The sequence below is a fragment of the Salvelinus fontinalis genome, chromosome 17 (assembly GCF_029448725.1).
Source record: "Salvelinus fontinalis isolate EN_2023a chromosome 17, ASM2944872v1, whole genome shotgun sequence".
NCBI classification, from domain to species: Eukaryota; Metazoa; Chordata; class Actinopteri; order Salmoniformes; family Salmonidae; genus Salvelinus; species Salvelinus fontinalis.
The window spans coordinates 21,318,577-21,342,503 of NC_074681.1; the positions used below are offsets into that span (position 1 = coordinate 21,318,577).

Consider the following 23,927-nt stretch of genomic DNA (forward strand, 5'->3'; position numbering starts at 1 on the left):
GTTCATTGGTTGACACTGCGTGTCTGATTGCGCTTGAGCAATTAGGCCTATATTATTGTATTTATTTTTTCGTTCTTTGAATGAGTTAATCATATTCATTTAAATATTTTGATTATTTATATCTTAATTTTTTTATAAATATATTTGTCTCTTCTGATATGTGAGCCGGCTCCCAACGTTCACCTACAAGAGCCGACTCGTTCGCAAACGACCAATCACTAAAAGAATCCAATTTACCTGGGATATATACAAATTGGTGTGATATTTGAGCCTCTCTCTCAATTGACTGTATAATGAACACACATATGATTTCAGTTCATGAGTGTGTGATATGGGGGTTGGAGACATGTTTAATTCGACATTATAAAGAAAACGTTTTATGTTGCAGATCACCTCCTGTCGACTCGACTTTCGGCTACAGTCGGTTGCTTTAGCCGTACTACTCAAACGAGCCCATTATTAGCTTTCAATGGAATGTCTCAACTGTAACAAAGAGACTATCACATTATGGTGCCTCTTCCTTCTTCTTAGTTTCACCTCAAAGTAATTGACATTTTTATGATATCTTTAGCACAGTAATGTCCCCTAAAGATGTTTCATCAAAGATGGTTTAGAAACTGTGGTCACTGGTTTCACCTCCCTGCCTGCCCCTCTGCCTGGTATCATTCGTTACCATAAACACAAAGTAAAAAACAACAACCTTTTCTACCATTTCTCTTCATAAAATCTGATTGTACACCTAACCCCAACCTTAACCATACTGCTAACGTTATGCTTAACTCTAACCTTAAATTATGACCGAAAAGCTAAGCGTTGACTTTGTGGCTGTGCTAACTAGTGGAAACCCTCTGTTCCCTTGACGACGTAAAATGTGTGATTCAAAAACAGTGACGTCACCGCGCCATTCCCATGTTGCTTTGCGAATCCCAGTCGAGCGTTTGTTCGATTTGTTGGTCTAAACATTTGTCTCTGTCTGGGCTGGAGAATAAATAAAATTGATTTATTTTACAAAAAATCTCGCCAAACAAACCGTCTCAAACTTGGTGCATAACTGAGAGTCTTTGACGCTGCACGGTAGGTCAATCTGAAAAATAATGGTGTGAGGAACAAGTTCGAACGTTTGGAGATAAACAATCACAATAGCGCACGTTAGCTAGATAGTGCTAACTTTTAGCCTATTCAGCGTGCTAATGGTAGTCTAGCTACTATAAGTGGCCTTTTCTAATGGGTTTTAAAAGTGGCGCTCATGTTGGTTCTCTTGTCTTGAACTACGTTAGCTAGCTATTAATGAATAACTAGCTAACGTTAGCTTTGTAGCTAGCTAGTGCAACGAGCACTCAGGTTTGTCGACTAATTAGCTAACGTTAGCTGTCTACAACATCGATTAGTATTTGTTGAGCAGACTAGTAGAGCTCAAATACGAAATTCCTAGAAAACCTCATATTTCCACTCATTCATCGAGATACATGAAAGTGACAAGCGTAATGTTAGTTATGGGATGGAAGTGATGTTCATCCGTTCTGAGGCCTTCTGTCAATGGGCTAAGTTTACAGGTCACGACATCAATAAGCAATACCAATAGGTTTCTGATGGTACTATATACACAACAAACACGACAGAAGATAAATTGAGATTAGTGAACCAGCTGGTCAAGTCTCCACACAAAACGACCTCAATAGTTAGTTACAATTTCCAGAAGTCAAAGCAGTGCCATGAATCTGAGGTGTTGAGTTTATATACACCAAGCAGTATAATATAGTAGTGGTTACTGTACCAACAAGTTACTTTTTCTCTGCCAGAAGTACTGCTGAAGTCAAGTCAATTTTACCAGTAGGCCAAGTACCCCTGGTTGGGAACCACTGTCATAGAGGCAGCAGGTAGCCTAGTGGTTAGAGCGTTGGGCCAGTAACCGAAAGGATGCTGGATCGAATCCCTGAGTTGGCAAGGTAAAAATGTGTCGTTCTGCCCCTGAACAAGGCAGTTAACAAGGCAGTCATTGTAAATACGAATTTGTTCTAAACTGACTTGCCTATTTAAATAAAGGTTAAATAAAATATATATTTTTTTGGGGGGGGGGGGGTCTGTTTAGATGACAATGTTTGAAGTTATATCCATGCTGTATCTTTTCTGGGGGTGAATGTATAGAGCGGAACAAATTGAGGGACCTACCAGCATTTGTCCAATAGAAGCTCAAATTTTTGTTGCAAAAATGTTTTCCAAATATTGTGTTGGCCTACTACGTCCCTGTTGTAGGGCGGCAGGTAGCCTAGCAGTTAAGAGCATTGTGCCAGTAACCAGAAGATTACTGGTTCAAATCCGCGACCCGACTGGGTGAAAAACCTGTAGATGTGCCCTTGAGCAAGGTACTTAACCCTAGTTGCTCTGGTTAAGAGTGTTCGCTAAATGACTGAAATGTAAATGTGCTCCTTTACAGATATGGACCAGGACTATGAGTGTCGGCTGCTCAGGCAGATCAACATCCAGAACGAGAACGCCAGCCCTTTAGTAAGTGCATAGACTCAATAAAAGTTGTGTATTATTCTGGATTGGCACAATATCATTCTGTATTGAGATGGCATATGATGTTCATAGATGCCAACATCTAGATTTATTTGTCGGAATTGGTTGGCACACTCGGCTGACAGCATAATGTTCAGGGATTTCAAGAGTAAGTTCTAGTTCAGTTGATGGGACGAAGCGTATGGTCATCTATCCAGAGATACAAATCCCCTGAAAGTAGGTCAGGTGTACTAGAGAACCAGTTTGTGTATTATTTTCTTGCTAAACTATATCAGACATACATTTAGCCTAAGCAGAACACACTGTCAGTGTTTGAAGTTGACAGCTACTGAACAAAGACTATATAGATTTTTTTCAGATTAGCTTGACAATAGTCTGATACTGGCTCCTCCCTTACATGTTTAATAACAAACTGCTTTGTGAAGACTAAAGAGGGTGTCTAATGTGTGACACGAGAGCTTTGCTGTCAAACAGTGTGTGAAGTCTAAAAGCTACGGTTTTATTCAATGAGTCGCTCTGTCAGGTCCCCTGATGTTTTGTCTGCATTAAAACCACCTCTCTGATTGACCCCTCCTGTTTACTTTAAGTCAAGTTTCTCCCCTCTCCCTGTGGAAACCCAGTAGAAAATAGGCATAGGCTATATCTTAGAGTATTCCTTTTAATTGTATCTCTATTGAACACCTCACCCGTGAATCACGAAACCCCCTTAGTTAATTGTTTATCTCACTTGGGCTCTGCGGATCTCATGAGCTATTAATGTGCAATGATTGTCTTTTTCTCATCTCTCGTGGTTAAATTGTCCTCTCTGTGGACGAGTCCCTCTCTGACCCTGTATCCCCTTCTCTCTCCCCATGAAGAAGGCCATAGATACAGTACGAGCCCTGACACCCACCAACTCCCCCCTGTCGTCACCAAGCAAACATGGCGACCGCTTCATCCCCTCCCGCGCCGGCGCCAACTGGAGCGTCAACTTCCACCGCATCAACGTGAGTCCCCCCGCAATGCACTTTGGGATTTTTTTTGTGCCCCAAGTTTTATATCTGTGTTGATCGTGTCACTTGCTGGGTTTCTCTGTCACCCTAATGAAGGGTGTTGTAGCTGCACCATGTCGGTGCATTTAACATTTTTTGCTATGCATTAAACAATAAAGGCTTTTAAAATTGTTCCACTACATGAGAGTGCCTTGATTACTTCCGGAAGTTTTGTTGCAAAGGCTTTTCCGGCATTGTTTACTATCCAGCATCAAATCATGTACAGTATTTCACCCCATGATCAAAGAGCACCTCATGGTTTAACTATAAACCAATGAAGCGCTCCTCTCCTGTCTCTACATATTAGTCATTGTTAATGTTGTTGTGTAGGAGAATGAGAAGTCTCACAATCAGAACAGGAAGACAAAGGATGGCACAACAGACACTAGCAAAGGTAAGCCTATTGACTCTGTTGAATTTATTGTGTTTCTGTAGTGTGCATTGATTCTGTTTTACTCATTGATTCTGTTTTACTCATTCATTCATACCCATTAAAATGGAGATTAACATACCCCTCCCTCCTTCTAGCGGACGGCCTGGCGTACTCTGCCCTACTGAAGAACGAGCTGCTGGGGGCAGGCATAGAGAAGGTCCAGGACCCCCAGTCAGAAGACCGCCGCCTCCAGCCCTCCACCCCCGCCAAGAGGAGCCTCTTCAGTGTACTTAACATAGGCCCTTATACATTCTGTTGGAATAGCGTCTTTTTCAAAGCTACCAGGGGTATTAGTGTATTGTGTGTGCTGCAGTTTTAATTTGTTAGTCGTACAACATGTTTACCTTTGATACTAAATATGCCAGTTGTTTCTGTTTACAGTATTCTGTCAGTGCCAAACGATCTCTACCCGAGGATGGCAACACAGTGTCTCCATACTCCTTGTCTCCTGTTAGCAGCAACAGGTATTCACCACTTTCACTTATGCATTGGTTTTATATTATATGGCTAACAGTGGTGTTCTAGTTCTCCTCTCCCTCTCATTCCATTATAATGAGTCTTTTCTGTGTCACATTGAATGTGTCATCTGTCTTGTCTCCTTGTCTCCCTCCTTGTAGTCAGAAGCTGTTACGGTCACCTAGGAAACCCACTCGTAAGATCTCTAAGATCCCCTTCAAGGTGCTTGATGCTCCAGAGCTGCAGGATGACTTCTACCTCAACCTGGTGGACTGGTCCTCCCTCAACGTCCTCAGTGTCGGCCTGGGAACCTGCGTCTACCTCTGGAGCGCCTGCACTAGCCAGGTGTGTGTGTGAATGTTTGTGTGTTATCACACTGAAATCAGTGACACTGTCTCCATTTATCGCAAATACCTTTCTCTCGTAAACTCTTTCATATGATGTGGATTGGAAATTGACAATCTATGGATTGTGTCTTTTGGTCTTCAGGTGACGCGTCTGTGTGACTTGTCAGTGGAAGGGGACTCTGTCACGTCAGTGGGCTGGTCAGAGAGGGTGAGTCTGTCTGCTTTAACTCCTATGTGTTGTCATGGGCACCCCTTGTTTACCCTATACCTCCAGGGCTCTGCAGTCCTGGCTCTATACGCTTCAGGGGGTGTGATGGATATGCCCTGATACCATGTGTGTCCGGTTATTGTACTCTTCTCTGTGTGTGTGTGTGGTTTCTCAAGGGGAACTTAGTAGCGGTGGGGACTCATAAGGGCTATGTACAGATCTGGGACGCGGCAGCAGGGAAGAAACTGTCAGTACTGGAGGGACACACAGCCAGAGTGGGTGAGTAGAAGGAGGCTGGCTGGCTGTCCTACAGAGAGAAGAGGAGAGCTTCTCCTCTGAGTCAGAGGAACGGTAGTGCTGCAACCATAGAATATAATATCTAGTAATTCTATTGCTATGGCTTCGTCATGAAATATTCATCCTTTAGTCAAAAGAAAACTATGAAAACAGTGCATTTCAGCTGTTTTTATATTTTTTGCTCAATCTTTCTCTAGGTGCGTTGGCGTGGAATGCCGACCAGTTGTCGTCTGGCAGTCGTGACAGGGTTATCCTGCAGAGGGACATCCGGGCCCCGCCCCTCCAGTCAGAACGTCGTCTCCAGGGACACCGACAGGAAGTTTGCGGCCTCAAGTGGAGCACAGACCACCAGCTACTGGCCTCAGGGGGAAATGACAACAAGGTACACACAGCACAGACCACCAGCTACTGGCCTCAGGGGGAAATGACAACAAGGTACACACAGCACAGACCACCAGCTACTGGCCTCAGGGGGAAATGACAACAAGGTACACACAGCACAGACCACCAGCTACTGGCCTCGGAGGGAAATGACAACAAGGTACACACAGCACAGACCACCAGCTACTGGCCTCGGAGGGAAATGACAACAAGGTACACACAGCACAGACCACCAGCTACTGGCCTCAGGGGGAAATGACAACAAGGTACACACAGCACAGACCACCAGCTACTGGCCTCGGAGGGATTGCAGGACACACACAAACCTCTTGAATATCTATTGTACACTCCTGCTTTTATCCTTATCCTATGGCATTAACTTCCCAGAAAAATAACAATCCCTCCCCATAGCTGCTGGTATGGAACCACTCCAGCGTTCTCCCGGTGCAGCAGTACACGGAGCACCTGGCAGCAGTGAAGGCCATCGCCTGGTCCCCCCATCAGCATGGCCTGCTGGCGTCTGGAGGGGGCACGGCCGACCGCTGCATCCGCTTCTGGAACACCCTGACAGGCCAGCCCCTGCAGTGCACCGACACGGGCTCCCAGGTCTGCAACCTGGCCTGGTCCAAGCACACCAATGAACTGGTACGTAGGTAGGGGCGGCTTTTTAGGGTCATTCTGTGGGAAACAAACATTTGTATGAAATGTGATATTTTCCATATATTTGGCACAAAGACAGGCCCTTTTTAAAGGAAATTATTTTGACTCCTAAACATCTGTGACTAAAATCCTTTTTACCTCCAGGTAAGCACACACGGCTACTCCCAGAACCAGATCTTGGTGTGGAAGTACCCCTCCCTCACACAGGTGGCCAAACTGACAGGCCACTCCTACAGAGTGCTCTACCTGGCCATGTCCCCAGACGGAGAGGCCATCGTGACAGGCGCCGGAGACGAGACGCTGCGCTTCTGGAACGTCTTCAGCAAGATGCGGTCCACCAAGGTAGCCAGACACCTCATATTGATTGGGGTCATAGATTTTTGTGCTGCCTGTGCCCCATATGAAGTCTACCTTTCAAATGATTTTGTTACCAATAACAACGCAATAAGCAAAACCACTGTCTCAGCTGATATAGAGGATTGTAGTGTTTTAGAGATCTGACCCCTGCTCTCTTCCTCTGCAGGAGTCTGTATCTGTTCTGAACCTGTTCACCAGGATCCGGTAGCCAGAGGGGCGCAGCTGTTCGGCAGGGGAACAAGCGGGGTGGGGGAACAAGCCCATAGGGAATAATGTACTGCACACAACAAGTCCGACCCCTTATCTCTTCCTAGGCCTCTGGTAGGCTAGGGTCCTTTCACATACCCAAGGCCAGGTCGTCAAGCCGATAGAGGAGTCTTCTTCCACTGCCTCACCGCCCATCATAACCAGTGTGACATCACAAGGCCACACCCCCATACAGTAATATTGGTGCTTTCCCAGGAAGAGAAAGAAGAGGACTCTGGAACTTTCCTTTCCCCCAAGTGATTCTGTTTTTTGACAGACACTGTGCATACCTGCCAAATACGAAGTTTGTCCTTTTATTGAATGTTTATTTATTGTTTTTCTTTTTTTAAACATTGTTATCACGTGTCGTCGCCAGTCTGCTTCTGCAGCCTGTGTTTGGGTTTTGTTTTCTGTGTGTTAATGTTACATACAGACTTTGTGAAGAGCCTGATGCTTTTGTGGTTGTGCCTGCCTTAAAGGGATAGTTCATGTCTAAAATCAAACTCATGTTTTCACCATTGAAGGTATGGAAATGTATGACATGCTTTGACTTCAGGGTGAGCTGTCCTGTACCAGTTTGTAAACTAGTGATGGTTAACCCTAGGGCTTGAGAGGTGGGAGCTCACTGTTTTTTTGCATGTTGTAGACCATTGTAATTTATTCACCTTGTAAAGTTCATTTGAAGTGTGATGATGCGTGATAATAATAATGGTGGAAATCTTATGTTTTTTTTAATTAGAAAAAAATCGGCAATTTATAATTTGAGCAGTGGCCGCAAACAAACTATATATACTCGTATTGTTTTGGCAGTTATCTTTTTTAACCAGTTTCTATCTTTAACCTACATTAACCTAGACACATTTCACATTATTGCTGTCTTGAGTTACAATTGCACTCAGTCTGATAATGGGCTAGTACCATTCAAAACAGATGTAAATAACTAGGCATAACCTTTGCATTGAGACTTATACAAGAAAGAAAAAACTGAAATATCAAAAGTAACATTTTTAATCTTAATCAGGGTAACTTTTTTTCCTGGGTGTAGCAGGAACTGAAAGTCACTGTAAAGAAAAAAGTAAAGATGTTGATGGCCTCTTAAAGGCATTACTAGTGCATTGTGCTGTGTGTGTCTGTGGTATAATTTTTTTTTTTTAAACAAATATATATTTAGTCCATGGCACTTATCGTTTTGCTCTTGACTCTAAGCAGATGTGAAAATCTCATTTTGTTGTAATTCATTTAAAAGAAATGTTTAGGCTGATTTTTCTAGTGATTATTTTTCATTTCCTCAGTTTGGATGTGGTGTTGGAGTGACCTGGTGTGCCATCTTTGAATGAGTGGTATTTATTTGAGCTGTGTTAGTGTCCAGTAGTACACCCATAGCTTGTTCTGAGAGTTTAATATTATCTGAGAAAGGTGGAACGCTGATCTGTTCGGTGTATATACTAGCTCCAGTCCTAAATAAGCATTTGTACTCCTTTTATGCCACTTAGAAACAAATAAAAACAAAGAATGCTGCCAACTTGAAATGCCTAAAGAATGTTATGAAGATAAATATTTCTGTACTGAGAGAAATGGAATTTAAAAAATAAAAAAAAGTGATTGTATATAAGGTTTTCGAGTGTACGTTTTTATCTGTATCAACTGTCTGAATGGGGATGTGGTGCATGTGTAATTGTTTGTGTGATCAACTGTGTCTGAATGGGAATGTGGAGCATGTGTAATTGTTTGTATCATCAACTGTGTCTATGAATGGGAATGTGGAGCATGTGTAATTGTTTGTATCATCAACTGTGTCTGAATGGGGATGTGGGGCATGTGTAATTGTTTGTATCATCAACTGTGTCTGAATGGGAATGTGGAGCATGTGTAATTGTTTGTGTGATCAACTGTGTCTGAATGGGGATGTGGGGCATGTGTAATTGTTTGTATCATCAACTGTGTCTGAATGGGAATGTGGAGCATGTGTAATTGTTTGTATCATCAACTGTGTCTGAATGGGGATGTGGGGCATGTGTAATCGGCAGAACGTGTGGAATAATCCCTCAAGACATACATCACTGTTGCTAAAGAGCTTTGATTGCTGTGTGTGATGAAGAATATCGTACTATGAACTGAAGCCCTCTGTGAGATGGCTCTTGTTGCTGTCCCAAAGGAATGACCAGAGGGCGTTGTCTCCTACAGCAGCAGCCTCATCCACACCCCTGTTCCATTTCCGCACCAACATCAGGCTGTAGTTCGTGCAGGTTTTTGTTGCTATTTGATTCACAATAATCATTTGAATGTACAGCCTAGTCTTATAGACTAGATGTAACATAGTAAATGTAAATCTAGGACACTTAAATTAGTAGGCCTATGTTACGTATGGTTACGTAAGACAGAAGGTTACTTAGGTCAAAAATGAAAGTAGGGTTATTGTATAATGCGAATGTCTAGCAACCCAAAGGTTGTGTGTTTGAATCTCATCATGGACAATTTTAGCTAATTAGAAAATGTGCAACTACTTAGCATGATCGCTAACATTAACGCTTTAACCTGACTCCTAACCTTAACCCTAACCGCTAGCTGAAGTGTTGTGGTTGCAGGTTCACCTGCATCATCAAAAGCCTATTATTTTAGGGTGTTCCTATAGGCCACCAAGTGCTAACAGTCAGTATCTACACTGAACAAAAATATAAACGCAACAAGTATTGGTCCAATGTTTCATGAGCTGAAATAAAACATCCCAGAAATGTTCCAAATCTCTACAATTTTTGCACAAATTTGTTTACATCCCTGTTAGTAAGCATTTCTCAATTGCCAAAATATTCCATCCACCTGATAAAGAAGCTGATTAAAAAGCATGATCATTACACATGTGCACCTTGTTCTGGGGACAATAAAAGGCCACTAAAATGTGTAGTTTTGTCACAACACAATGCCACAGATGTCTCAAGTTTGAGGGAGCGTGCAATTTGCATGCTGACTGCAGGAATGTCCACCAGAGCTGTTGCCAGAGAATGTAATGTTAATTTCTCTACCATGAGCCGCCTCCAACCTCATTTTAGAGAATATGGCAGTACGTCCAACCGGCCTCAACACCGCAGGCATTGTATGGCATTGTATTGGCGAGTGGCTTGCTGATGTCAACGTTGTGAACAGAATGCCCCATGGTGGCAGAAGGGTTATGGTATGGGGAGGCATACGTTACAGACAACCAACACAATTTTATCAATGGCAATTAGAATGCACAGAAATACCGTCACGAGATCCTGAGGCCCATTGTTGTGCCATTCATCCGCCGCCATCACCTCATGTTTCAGCATTATAATGCACAAGGATCTGTAGACAATTAATGGAATCTGAAAATGTCTCAGTTCTTCCATGGCATGCAGACTCACCAGACATGTCACCCATTAAGCATCTTTGGGATTCTCTGTCTCGACGTGTACGACAGCGTGTCCAGCAACTTCGCACAGCCATTGAAAAGGAGTGGGACAATATTCCACAGGCCACAATCAACAGCCTGATCAACTCTATGCGAAGGAGATGTGTCACACTACATGAGGCAAATGGTGGTCACACCAGTGCCTGGGATCTGGTTCAGGTTATTAATCAACTTACCATGGTGTTTACAAACACTACAGGAACTATATCATCCATATGTATTGATCACATTTTTACTAATACTGTAGAACTTTGTTATAAAGCTGTATCCGTTGGATGCAGTGATGCGCTGCTATATCCAGGAAAGCCAAGGTTCCAAAAGCTGGGCCTAAAATAGCGTATAAGAGATCATACGAAAGATTTTGCTGTGACTCTTATGTGGATGATGTTTAAAATATTTTTTGGTCTGGTGTGATTAATAAGGATCATCCAGAATCTACACTTGATGAATTTATGAAATTGCTTGTTACAATTATTGATAAACATTGACCTGTTATGAAACTGACTGTTAGAACTGTTAAGGCTCCATGCATTGATGAGGAATTGAAAAACTCTATGGTTGAAAGAGATGGGGCAAAAGAAGTGGCTAATAACTCTGGCTGCACATCTGACTGGCTGACTTATTGCAAATTGAGAAATGATGTGACTAAATCAACAGAAAGAAGAACAAACTGTATTATGAAGCAAAGAGCAATGATATAAAAAAAACATTGGAATAGTTTAAATTAAATTATGGGCAGAAAGACAACTCCATCTTTCAGCAAATCAGATGTCTTATTCATCACAAAACCATTTGATGTTGCCAATTATTTTCATAATTACTTAATTGGCAAAGTGGGAAAATTTAGGCAGGAAATGCCAACAATGAGCAGTCCTATTCATGCATACAAAAACAAATAATGAAAGAAAAGCAATGTAAGTTTTAATTTTGTAAAGTCAGTGTGGGAGAGGTGGAACATTATTGATAACGAACAATAATGACAAACCTCCTGGCACTGACAACTTAGATGGAAAGTTACTGAGGATGGTGGCTGACTCTATAGCCACTCCTATCTGTCATATATTTAATCTGAGCCTCGAGGAAGGTGTTTGTCCTCAGGCCTGGAGGGAGGCCAAAGTCATTCTGCTACCAAAGAATGGTAAAGCGACCTTTACTGATTCTAACAGCCGACCTTTCAGCTTGTTGCCAGCTCGTAGCAAACTGTAGGACAAAATGGTGTTTGACCAAATACAATGCTATTTCCTTGCAAAACGATTAACAACAGACTTTCAGCATGCTCATAAAGAAGGGAAATCAACATGTACTGCACTGACACAAATGACAGATGGTTGTTAAAGAGACAGTGATACATTTTCACATTTCTGTTTTTCATAATGTAAAATGCATATTCCGTATTATACAGTCTATGCTTGATATTTTATTCACCATAGGAAGATTGTGGGAGCTGTACTGTTAGATTTCAGTGTAGCCTTTGATATTATTGACCATAACCCGTGTTATGGTATTTTCAACCTCTGCTATATTGTGAATTCAGAGGTATCTATCTAATAGAACACGGAGGGTTGGTTTTCTTTAACGTCTTATGGCTGCAGGGGCAGTATTTAGTAGCGTGGATGAAAGGTGCCCAGAGTAAACGGCCTGCTCCTCAGTCCCAGTTACTAATATATGCATATTATTATTGGTATTGGATAGAAAACACTCTAAATTTTCTAAAACGGTTTGAATTATGTCTGTGAGATTAACAGAACTCATATGGCAGGCAAAAACCTGAGAAGTTCCACTTCCTTTTTGGATTTTTTCTGGGGGTGCCATATTTTCAACCAAGCTCTCATTGAAAATACAGAGAGATATGGATGGGTTTTCACTTCCTACGGCTTCCACTAGATGTCAACAGTCATTAGAACTAAGTCTGATGACTCTAATGTGAAAGGGGGTCGAAGGAGACAGAAATTAGGTATCACTGCCATGAGGTGACCATGCATTCAACACGCGCGTTCACGTGAGAGGGAGCTCCGTTCCATCTCTCAATTGAAGTCGATCTAATTCTCCGGTTGGAACGTTATTCAAGATGTATGTTAACAACATTCTAAAGATTGATTCAGTACATCGTTTGACATGTTTCTACTGACTGTAACGGACCGTTTGGACATTTCGTCACGTTATAGTGGTCGCGCTTTGAGACTTTGGTTAGGGTGTTTGGTAAACAATTCGAAAGTAGCTAATTGGACATAAATAACGGACATTAACGAACAAATCAAGCATTTATTGTGGACCTGGGATTCCTAGGACTGCATTCTGATGAATTCATCAAAGGTAAGGAAACATTTATCATGTATTTTCTGGTTTCTGTTGAGTCCAACATGGCGGCTAATTTGGCTATTCATCTCAGCTCCGTCTCAGATTATTGCATGGTTTATTTTTCCGTAAAGTTTTTTTTAAATCTGACACAGCGGTTGCATTAAGGAGAGGTATATCTATAATTCCATGTGTATAACTTGTATTATCATCTATATTTATGATGAGTATTTCTGTTGAAACGATGTGGCTATGCAAAGTCACTTGATGTTTTTGCAACTAGTGAATCTAACGCCTCAATGTAAACTCAGATTTTTTTATATAAATATGAACTTAATCAAACAAAACATGCATGTATTGTGTAACATGAAGTCCTATGAGTCTCGTCTGATGAAAATAATCGAAGGTTAGTGATTAATTCTATCTCTTCTGTTTTTTGTGAAAGCTATCTTTAGCTGGAAAAAATGGCTATGGTTATTGTGGTTTTGTGGTGACCTAACATAATCGTTTGTAGTGCTTTCGCTGAAAAGCCTATTTGAAATCGGACACTTTGGTGGGATTAGCAACAAGATTACCTTTAAAATGATATAAAACACATGAATGTCTGAGGAATTTTAATTATGAGATTTGTTTTTTGAATTTGGCGCCCTGCACTTCGACTGGCTGTTGTCATATCGATCCCGGGACTGCAGCCATAATTAATGGAAGCTTCTCTAATGTTAACATGTCAAGTGTGGTGTACCGCAGGGCAACTATCTTGGCCCTCTACTCTTCTATTTTTTACCAGGAAGTCAGCAACCACATATAGTGAAATCACTACAATCCTAAACAAATAGTTGCGGTCAGTTCTAGAATGGGTGGCCATTAATATACTGGTCATGAACATCTCTAAAACTAAGAGCATTATATTTTGTACAAATCATTCCCTAAGTTCTAGACCTCAGTTGAATCTGGTAATGAATGGTGTGGCTGTTGGGCAAGTTGAGGAAACTAAATTACTTGGTGTTACCTTAGATTGTAAACTGTCATAGTCAAAACATATTGATTCAATGGTGCTAAAGATGGGGAGAGGTTTGTCTATGATAAAGAGATGCTCTGCTTTTTTTGACACCACACTCCACATAGCAAGTCCTGCAGGCTCTAGTTTTATCTTATCTTGATTATTGTCCAGTCATATGGTCAAGTGCTGCAAAGAAGGACCTAGTTAAGCTGCAGCTGGCCCAGAACAGAGCGGCATATTTTGCTTTCATTGTAATCAGAGGGCAAATATCAGTACTATGCATGCCAGTCTCTCTTGGCTAAGAGTTGAGGAAAGACTGATTGCATCGCTTGTTCTTTTATAAGAAACATTAATGTGTTGGAAACTCCAAATTGTTTGCATAGTCAACTTACACACAACACTGACACACACACACTTACCCCGCCAGGCATGCTACTGGTGGTCTTTTCACAGTCCTCAGGTCCAGAACAAATTCAAGGAGACGTAAAGTACCGTAGAGGGCCATGATTGCATGGAACTCCCTTCCATCTCATATAAGGCAAGTGAACAGCAAACCTGGATAAAAAACTACAAAAGAAAGCAACACCTCCCGGCACAATGCCTCTCCCCATGTCACCTACCTTTTGTGTCTATGTATTGGCATGTGTATGTAACTGACAGATGCTTGCACGCACGCACACACACACACACACACACACACACACACACACACACACACACACACACACACACACACACACACACACACACACACACACACACACACACACACACACACACACACACACACACACACACACACACACACACACACACACACGTTTTAAAATGTATGTCAATTGTAAAGTCTTTTGTCTCTAATGTCTTTTTCGTTATGTGTTGGACCCCAGTAAGACTAGCTGTTGCCATTGGCGTCGGCTAATGGGGATCTTAACAAAATAAAATCCAAGCTTAGCTAACGTTAGCATTAGCCACCTAGCATTAGCCACAACAAATTGTAATTCGTAACATATCATGTTTGTAAATTCGGGAACATATAGTTTGAAATGCAATTCGTAACATATTGTACGAATTGTAATTTGCAACATATCATACAAAATGGATGATGAACATCCAGAAATGAATACATACTAAACAAAAAAAAACATATGATACTACTTGGAGTGTCCGGGATTTACTTTTACTATGTTACGTCTACCCCTGAGCCCAGGTTGTGGATTATTCTGATTGGGTGAGTGTGCAATGACAAAAGCCTGCAAACACTGTGGCTGTCCAGAGCCCTTCAGAGCTATTTCGCTAGCTCCCACCCCTTCAGTGTTCACAGGTGTAAAATGACTGGGGAGGTGGGAGAAATATGGTGCTTCTGCTTCACTTAGTACCACAAATGGCTACAAAGATTTCCCACAATATTGTCCTTAGAGACCTGCCAACACCAAAGGATCAGGAACTGGTAATGTTCCATTTGGGCCCATAGGACAGCTGCATCCTAATAGTATTGAATTGCTTCCTTTACTTGTCTCCTTTTCTTCATGACCACTGAACTGAAAGGAGAGGCCTCTTTACCTTTCACTGTTCATGGTGAGGTAGAGGGGATGGAGGCTCATTCTGAAAACAACCCTTACCAAGCTCCATCCCTTTATCTAACCTGGTTGCTTGCTTACTAATCTGAAGGAACACAACTGGTTTAAGCAATATAGTGACTGGTCCGACATTGCTTACACCTATCCAGTCCATTCAGATCTGCAAACACATAGAGATTAGCAGACAGGGGTTTGTTTTTGGACCGGATAGACAATTGGAAACTACTGGAGATTATTGGACCACAGACACAAACAGAAAAACAATGAAGGATCAAAGCGGTGTGTTCGGTAGACAGATAATGGATTTTGTCTGCTGTCTACTGTAGAACCCAATCATAATCCAATGCAAATTACACAGATGTATTGTGATGTAGGCATACAACAGGGCATGCAAAGTGTTACATCTCTGCACCCACTCCAGCTTAGTTGCTTTACCATTAAATTAAGCCTTGAGAGCAGGCTGGAGAATAGAGGGAGATGTGTTCATATGCATAATCCTGCCTCCCGATGAGTCTATCAGGAGACGGCCCAGAGAGAGAGAGGTCTTTAGGTATCATATTGAACCCAGCTGTAGTGCTAATCACCACCAGACTGCTGGGCTATCAAAGACTCTGTTATACCTGCTGTTCACATGTGTCCTTCTTCCTGATCTTGTCCCGATCTTGCCTGTTTACACTTATAAGATCTGATCACAATCAGATTACAATGCGTCTTTTAATCATCTACAATTGTCTAAACATGTGGGCGCAATCAGAATGTGGACAAGATCAGGACAAAGGCTACATTTTAGAACCAGGTATAAACAGGGCTAAAGGAGCGTGGCTTTGTGTTGGCTACCCAGAAAGACCCAGGCTATATCTTGGGTTGGTTTTCAATACAACATTGTAACCATAGGCGGAAATCCCAGGGGGGACACGACCCCCCCCCATCCTGGGGAAAATATGATTTGTCCCCCCCCAATATATCACTGTAAACATAACTATGTAATTTCAATAATATTAATAATAGGCAATGAAAGCACTTGTACTGATTATAGACACTTAATAGCGCGTTTTTAAATTTCACAAGATTGCGACCCCCCCGCCCTTTGCCTCACAATGGTTTGATCCACTGCCAGTTCTTTAGCTGGCAAGGTAATAGAGGGCTCGTATCTACTGTCCGAAAGGCACTCAATGTACGTAATTGACGTGAGGTAATCCAGTTAATCGCGCTTTAGCAATGTATATATTTTTTTCATGTTGCAGGGTTCACACACTAGCTGAATTTGCAGAGCTAGCGCGCAAACTAAAGCAAACATTAACTATCAAGCTAGCTAGTACCTATTCCATTTATGTGGCGTCGTCAAAGATGGAATATTTGCTATCGTCAGTTTATTCCAAAATTAGCATGCAGCTGTAGTGCTTCAAAGTCCCTGTGATAAGGTTAGCGATAAACTGAAGTCCAAACTGAACAAAACTACACTCTCTTATACCATTGTCTTAAATATATTTAATGGTCTCGTTGCAAAAGCTATATTGTCGCTAGTGAATTTTTTATTTTTTTCACCTTTAACCAGGTAGCAAAGATTATAGCAAACACCACAGAAACGGAATTGGTGCTCGCTAGCTTTGCAAATTCAGCTATTGTTGGAAGCCTGCCAATATGAAACAAACTATGTTAAAATTTCAAAACGTTGCAGCATGTGTTGTGTAAATGTGTGTGTGCAGCTAGACCGGTCAGCCAGCCAGCCAGGTAGAAAAATGTCAGAAAAAAGTAAAAAGACGGACATCAGAGTATTTTTCAGTACACCAAAACGCAAAGTAAGAACTCTAGTAGCCTAATATCTCAAAGACCAGTTGATAAAATGTTCATAAGAAAGAAGTGAAATGCTAATGGAAATATTTCACAATGATGTCATTAGGCAGAGCAGGCAACAGATGGCACACAGACAGCAGAGCTGGGGACAGATATGCAGGGACAGACTGGCAGAGACAGGGAGTCTCAGGTAAGTTTGTTGAGTCTTTGTTTGGCAACATTATGAAAGGTTCTCAATTTTTTTGATTTGTAAAATAGGGACATAATTGGAAAATGCCATGAATACCCCCACTCTCAATTTAAACTGGTGACTGAACCAAGATTTGTTTAAGGCAATGGTATTGCTGTTGTGATTAATTGTGTAGTTTTGGGTACCGGTAGTTAGGTGTACAGCAAACACCTTATTTCTTTTCTAGGAGACAGACTGTGAGTCAGTGAGGGTGGTGAAAGGGAAAGAGCCAAGGAGAGAGACTTGAGGACAGTGTCACAGCCACGGCAGGACCAGGTGTCACCCTTGTTGCCAGCAGCACCAGTATAGGGGACAGTGGCACAGCATCGTCCAGTTACCTCAGTGATGACACAAAACCATATCAGCCACACCCACAATTTATAGAACCGCAAACTCTTGCAAACGTTTCAAGAGAGAGGAACACTGCACTGATAAGGAACATTGCTATAACTATTATTATTAGTAGTATTATAATGATTTAAACAAGTTGGGACAACCCTTCAGTTAACTACTGTACCTAACAATTATCCAGTAGTAGTGATTATGGTCCCTCAATATACATTTAACATATTACAACATAGTCTATGTGTTACAGCACTACTTTTGGTGTCTCCCTCAGGAATTGCTCCTGAGAAAATTTCATGTAATTGTCCCCTCCAAGGTTGATATCAGATTTTCGCCCCTGATTGTAACGATACGTGACTTGATGCTTTATCCTATTTCTAGGCCATAATACTTTGCATACCCTATTTGCTGTTAAACATTAGACACTGATCGACACTGGTCATTCAATAGGCTGTGTCCTTATAGGATTGTATGCCTCTCTAACCAGCTGATCATGGACTACAGGAAAAGGTGGGCCAAACAGGCCCCCATTAACATCGACGGGGCTGTAGTGGAGCAGGTCGAGAGTTTCAAGTTCCTTGGTGTTCACATCACCAACGAACTATCATGGTCCAAACACACCAAGACAGTCGTGAAGAGGGCACGACAACGCCTTTCCCCATCAGAGACTGAAAAGATTTGGCATGGGTCCCCAGATCCTCAAAAAGTTCTACAGCTGCACCATCGAGAGCATCCTGACCGGTTGCATCACCGCCTGATTTGGCAACTGCTCGGCATCTGACCGTAAGGCGCTACAGAGGGTAGTGCGTACGGCCCAGTATATTACTGGGGCCAAGCTTCCTGCCGTCCAGGACCTATATACTAGGCAGTGTCAAAGGAAAGCCCCAAAAAATGTCAGACTCCAGTCACCCAAGAAATAGACTGTTCTCTCTGCTACCGCACGGCAAGCGGTACCGGAGCGCCGAGTCTAGGACCAAAAGGCTCCTTAACAGCTTCTACCCCCAAGCCATAAGACTTCTGAACAATTAATCAAATGGCCACCGGACTATTTACATTGACCCCCCCCCCCCTCCCTCCATTTGTTTTTTACACTGCTGCTACTCACTGTTTTTTATCTATGCATAGTCACTTCACCCCTGCCTACATGTACAAATTACTTAAACTAACCTGTACCCCCACACATTGACTCTGTAAATATTTTCTTCACTCTTTCTTGAACTGCACTGTTGGTTAAGGGCTTGTATAAGCATTTCACGGTAAGGTTGTATTCCTGTTGTATTCGGCGCGTGTGACAAATAAAGTTTGATTTGATTTGACACTACATAGCATCCTTAGTCCTTACAGACTCATGCCCAATATGACATATTGAGAAATAGGGTGTTCAAGTGATACAGTCAGAGATATGATTTTAAACTGCACCCATTTTGTACCTCACATTTGTATTTGTACATGTTTTTGAGTTTGCATGGCTCCGGCCTTTTGGGGCCCTCTTGAGGCGCGAGCGGGACTCTTCACATTAACCTTGCCAGACAATGCTCCTGCGTAATTGAGTTTATTCACAGGAAGGGCAGTGGTGCACCAAAAACATCCTTCAAGGCCCTCAGATGGGAACATACTCACATTTTAGATTTTAGTCTACAACACATTGGCTATGAGACGGCTTCAACCTTTTTAGTAATTAGGTATTTGTGTGGTATAAGGGGTGGGGGGGTTAAAATGAGCATTGAAATGGAAAATAGAACCACTTGGGTTTTCCAAATATGTTTATCTGAGAGAGGAGTGAGATGAGCAGCATCCACAATAATGAGTCACACATAACCGTCGGTGGTTATTGAAAGTTTGGCAATCTATTTGAAGAGTGCACCCTTGCGATCTATTTGCATATTATTTCATATTTTCGTTATTTGTTCAGGTAATTCCAGGTAGAAAAATACATTATGCACACATTCATATGATCATTCATCCTGTTGGTGTACTGCCTTTTAACTGTCTGTAAAGTGACCATACACTGTGGCCATTTTCTGGGGCAATTTGCAGAACATTGGCTCATGAATTTCACCTTTTCTCAAGATAGGGGATTTAATGCTTACAAGAACAGCCTTATATGATCGATCAATCAATGAAATCTATTTCATAAAACCCTTTTTCATCTATAATAAATATTAAACATTATATAATGTGCGTGTAAGCCTATTTGCCTTTTAGATAATTTATGTTTCACTCCATTGGTTTTTATTTGTAATTTCAGGTCATCATTTGTTGGGGCCGCACCCATGATTTTCAAAAATATATATATAAAAAAAATATCGAATCTCAATTGGTCTTTTCCTGTAGTCGTGATCTGCATTGATCCAGCCCCCTTTCTGGTGACCGGACAATATATAAACGGACAGAATTTCATCTCTCGCTGAGCTACCTAGTAACATCCTAATAACCATTACGTGGACCGCAGATGGGGAGGGTTTACAGCTGAGATTGACGTGTGTTTCAATGGCAGCCGGAAAGAGAGAAAGCGGGGCGACAAGACAACCCAATAGAAACGGTACCAAGGAGTCACCTGTTGATCCGTAGGCTTTATGATGGTAAGTCAGACGTCCTCTATTTCACTTTCACATATTAGACAGGTAAAAAAAAATGTTAACTTGTTGTAAAGACGTTGCCATTGTAGAGAGAATTGTACAGACAATATATTGTGTTGTTTACACAATTATGGTTGAAGGGATCCAGGACGTGCCCGAAAGAAGAAAACGGTCAGTGTGAGAAGTATATTTGTTAGTATCATTGGCAAATTAAGAGTGGACTCCATATTTACAGCAATTATTCTGAAATGCAATGTCATTCTCTCGCTCGTTTGCCAGCATATAGCTTGAGCCCCGAGAAAAATATTCCTGATCCCGTTGTTTTTTTTATCGAACAAATCTCAAAAGGTTAACTTTCAGTAGCCTATTTACGTGTTTTGTCTTCATTTACGTCGAATATCTGGGTTTTTTAAATCAGCATTAGATGGAAAACTTTCGTGCAACATGTGGTTTTCGGGGCCGGTGTAAGGAAAGGCGAGTCTGATGCCGGGGATAGGGATAGGGCGTCATTCAGCACTGAGCCACTGGACAGCTCACACGTCCACAATGTCTATTCGACAATCAATAACAAATATCGTTTATAAAAATTTAAAAAATTCGCTACTAGATTTTCAATTTGTTTGTTGGTCCTGTTAGCAACAAGATCAGACCATGTAATGACATCATTAGTAGACTACTGGTTCCTCCACAACACCTTTCATTCATCTGGCCTTGTTTTCTTCATTGAAATCCCCAGTTACTTTCAAGTGGAAAGCTTCATGAAATCCAGGTCAAAAAGAGCCATTGAGATGTTCATTTATAATTTTACATTTGAGTGTCATTTAAAAAAAAAAATATGTTACTGTCAACAGAAAATTAAGGAAAGGCATGACTTGGAAAGTAATACCTACTCAAAAGAGGAATTGACTTTTCCACATATAATGACACATCTCCTCTAAATGATCTGTTTTCCTGAGAGAGAGCTTTCTCCGCCTGTGATCAGCCAGCCTCTCTACAAACCATGGTTGCCAACATTTACTGTCATCCTTTCTTCCCCCAACCTTCCCTTCCCTTCCCACCCCCCAACCTTCCCTTCTCTGTACTAAATTGTCACCACCACCCCACCCTCCTCTCCCAGTTGCTCCCAGTCCTGTTGCATAGCTACCTGCTCTGCCCATGAAACCCACTGGAGATGGAAGACAATGATTATAGCTGTGAGCGTGCACGCTATCCAGATGATAAAATCAAGCCAAAAGCAAACAAAAATTGGATTTATCTCCTTGTGGAAGTTCAGTCTTTGACTGTCATCTGTTTTCCTTAGTGGTGACAGTAACGTGTAGATAGTGTAACACAATATGAACACTATGATAATGTAGAACCATTTTCACAACTATCTACAGTATGTAGCTCAGGCAAACCCCATTATTAATTAAGGTCATCTCTATTTCTTTAATATTGGAATTTGACAACATGCAGTAGCAGTGCTTTTGCAAATAGGGTTTATTATTAGTGCTATGTTCCCCTCCCCCATATCCCCTCATACTGCTGTCCTCCTCCTCTTCCCCCTCTCCACCTATCTTCTCCTCTACCTCTTTGAGAATGGCTGAATGGTTGGCATTAGAACAAAGGCAGAACGGAATGTCAACAGGCTACATACAGAAACAGGTAGAGAGAGGGAGATGGAGAGCGAGAGAGAAAACACAGGGATGAGAAAAGGACAGTGCCAAATAAACCTCTCACCTCTACACCCCTTGTCACTTTTCATATCTTCCACTAGAGTTCCAACTACAGCTCCCAATAAGTATGAGTAGTAGAGTGTGGTATTTACATGTTGAGTGCATACTGTATAAATGTGGATGTGCAGAGCGGGAATAAAAATGTTAGGTGGGTGCATATGTGAAATGTCAAGTGGAATGGGATTTTTTACCCTCATAATCTGTGTCAAGGCTCTGTGCTATCATGTCTTTCTTAATATTTTATTTCAGCTGAAGCAAGGGATCCGGAACACCAGATGGATGGATGGATGGAGAGAGAGACACCTGATCCTAGTGCTGTGTGGAAGACTAGTGATTTTGTTGTGATGCTGAGCAATGAGAATAACAACAAGTCCCAGTCTGCCTCTCAGCACAGGGCACTGGCCTACAGTCTGTAGCATACTACAAGTTCAAGTCCCAGTCTGCCTCTCAGCACAGGGCACTGGCCTACAGTCTGTAGCATACTACAAGTTCAAGTCCCAGTCTGCCTCTCAGCACAGGGCACTGGCCTACAGTCTGTAGCATACTACAAGTTCAAGTCCCAGTCTGCCTCTCAGCACAGGGCACTTGGCTACAGTCTGTAGCATACTACAAGTTCAAGTCCCAGTCTGCCTCTCAGCACAGGGCACTGGCCTACAGTCTGTAGCATACTACAAGTTCAAGTCCCAGTCTGCCTCTCAGCACAGGGCACTGGCCTACAGTCTGCAGCATACTACAAGTTCAAGTCCCAGTCTGCCTCTCAGCACAGGGCACTGGCCTACAGTCTGCAGCATACTACAAGTTCAAGTCCCAGTTTGTTTTTTCGTCATATACACATGATATACACAGAGTACCCAGTGAAATGAAATGCTGACTTGTAGGTTCACGTCTTGACAGTGCAACAACAATAGAAAAAGTAAACAGGTAATAAAACAATCAAATGAAGACTCAATGGGATAAAATAGAGTAGTAATTTAGAAAGAATATATTATAAAATATAATGCAAGAATGCAAATTAAATTAAGACTGATATTTACAACATGTGGTGGGAATTGTGCAATAGATTGTGCAATGATAGAGTCCAGTAACATCAGTCGTGTGAGTGGGAAGGTGTGTGCGTGTGTGTGTGTTTGAGACTGTGTGTAGGTGTGTGTGGGTGAGTATACAAACACTGTGTGTGTGTGTGTGTGTGTGTGTGTGTGTGTGTGTGTGTGTGTGTGTGTGTGTGTGTGTGTGTGTGTGTGTGTGTGTGTGTGTGTGTGTGTGAGTTGGTATGCATGTTTTTGGTTCCATTCTGTTTTTCCAAGAGAGCTGACTCGTGTACTCATATCTTTACCCTGCGTTGTCAGGCCTGGTTGTTTGGATTTGCTGGCAATGGCACAGGTAATATTTCCCAGCTTCTCTGTCCAACTAAATGTGTCTGGAAAGATATAATTAAACACTGGAACATTGATAAAATACAAAAACAGGTACAAATGGTCACATCCATACAATCAGAAAATACATCAGAAATGTGGAATCTCGTGAGTACACATGCTTTGATCAGTTTTCCAGGCATTCTGCTCAAAGGGAGAGGCAGCCATTTCCCCCTGGTAATCTTTTAAGACTAGCATTTTAATCTGATATATTTGAACTAGGGCAAATTTACAGTTCAAAGTACAGAAGGCCCACAGTGTATGGCTCTATGACTACACCTCATAGATAAAAACACTTCTAGAATTGCTTTATCTGACATCAAAGGATGTAAAATGTGGATGTAAAAGAGGACATTTTGAAAATGGTCCATTGCTGAACTGGAATAATTCAAATGACATGCTGTCCAGCGTGTCATAACACCAAGCCTGGTTTCAAATATGTGTATTTGAGTATCTTGAATTGAAAATATTTTAATGGTTATTTGAAAAATCAAATAGTCGACCAAATTGTATTTAAGAGGATTTTCAAATATTTATTTCAAATACTATTTTCAAATTCCTGGGTTAAACACATAGGAATGTATTTGAGTCAGTGTATTCTAGTTTTTCAAATAC

General features: G+C 41.7%; 1 protein-coding gene across 1 annotated transcript; it reads left to right on the top strand.

Annotated features, from left to right (window-relative positions):
* The first annotated feature begins 901 nt into the window (after positions 1-901).
* Positions 902-8,552, top strand: LOC129813958 (fizzy-related protein homolog). Its single transcript, XM_055866631.1, has 13 exons — positions 902-1,074; positions 2,435-2,505; positions 3,378-3,506; positions 3,882-3,945; positions 4,080-4,210; positions 4,366-4,448; positions 4,602-4,785; positions 4,930-4,995; positions 5,172-5,274; positions 5,490-5,674; positions 6,085-6,318; positions 6,478-6,675; positions 6,857-8,552. Exons 2-13 carry the CDS (start codon positions 2,437-2,439, stop codon positions 6,896-6,898), a joined length of 1,488 nt encoding a protein of 495 aa, XP_055722606.1. The 5' UTR covers positions 902-1,074; positions 2,435-2,436; the 3' UTR covers positions 6,899-8,552.
* The last annotated feature ends 15,375 nt before the right edge of the window (positions 8,553-23,927 follow it).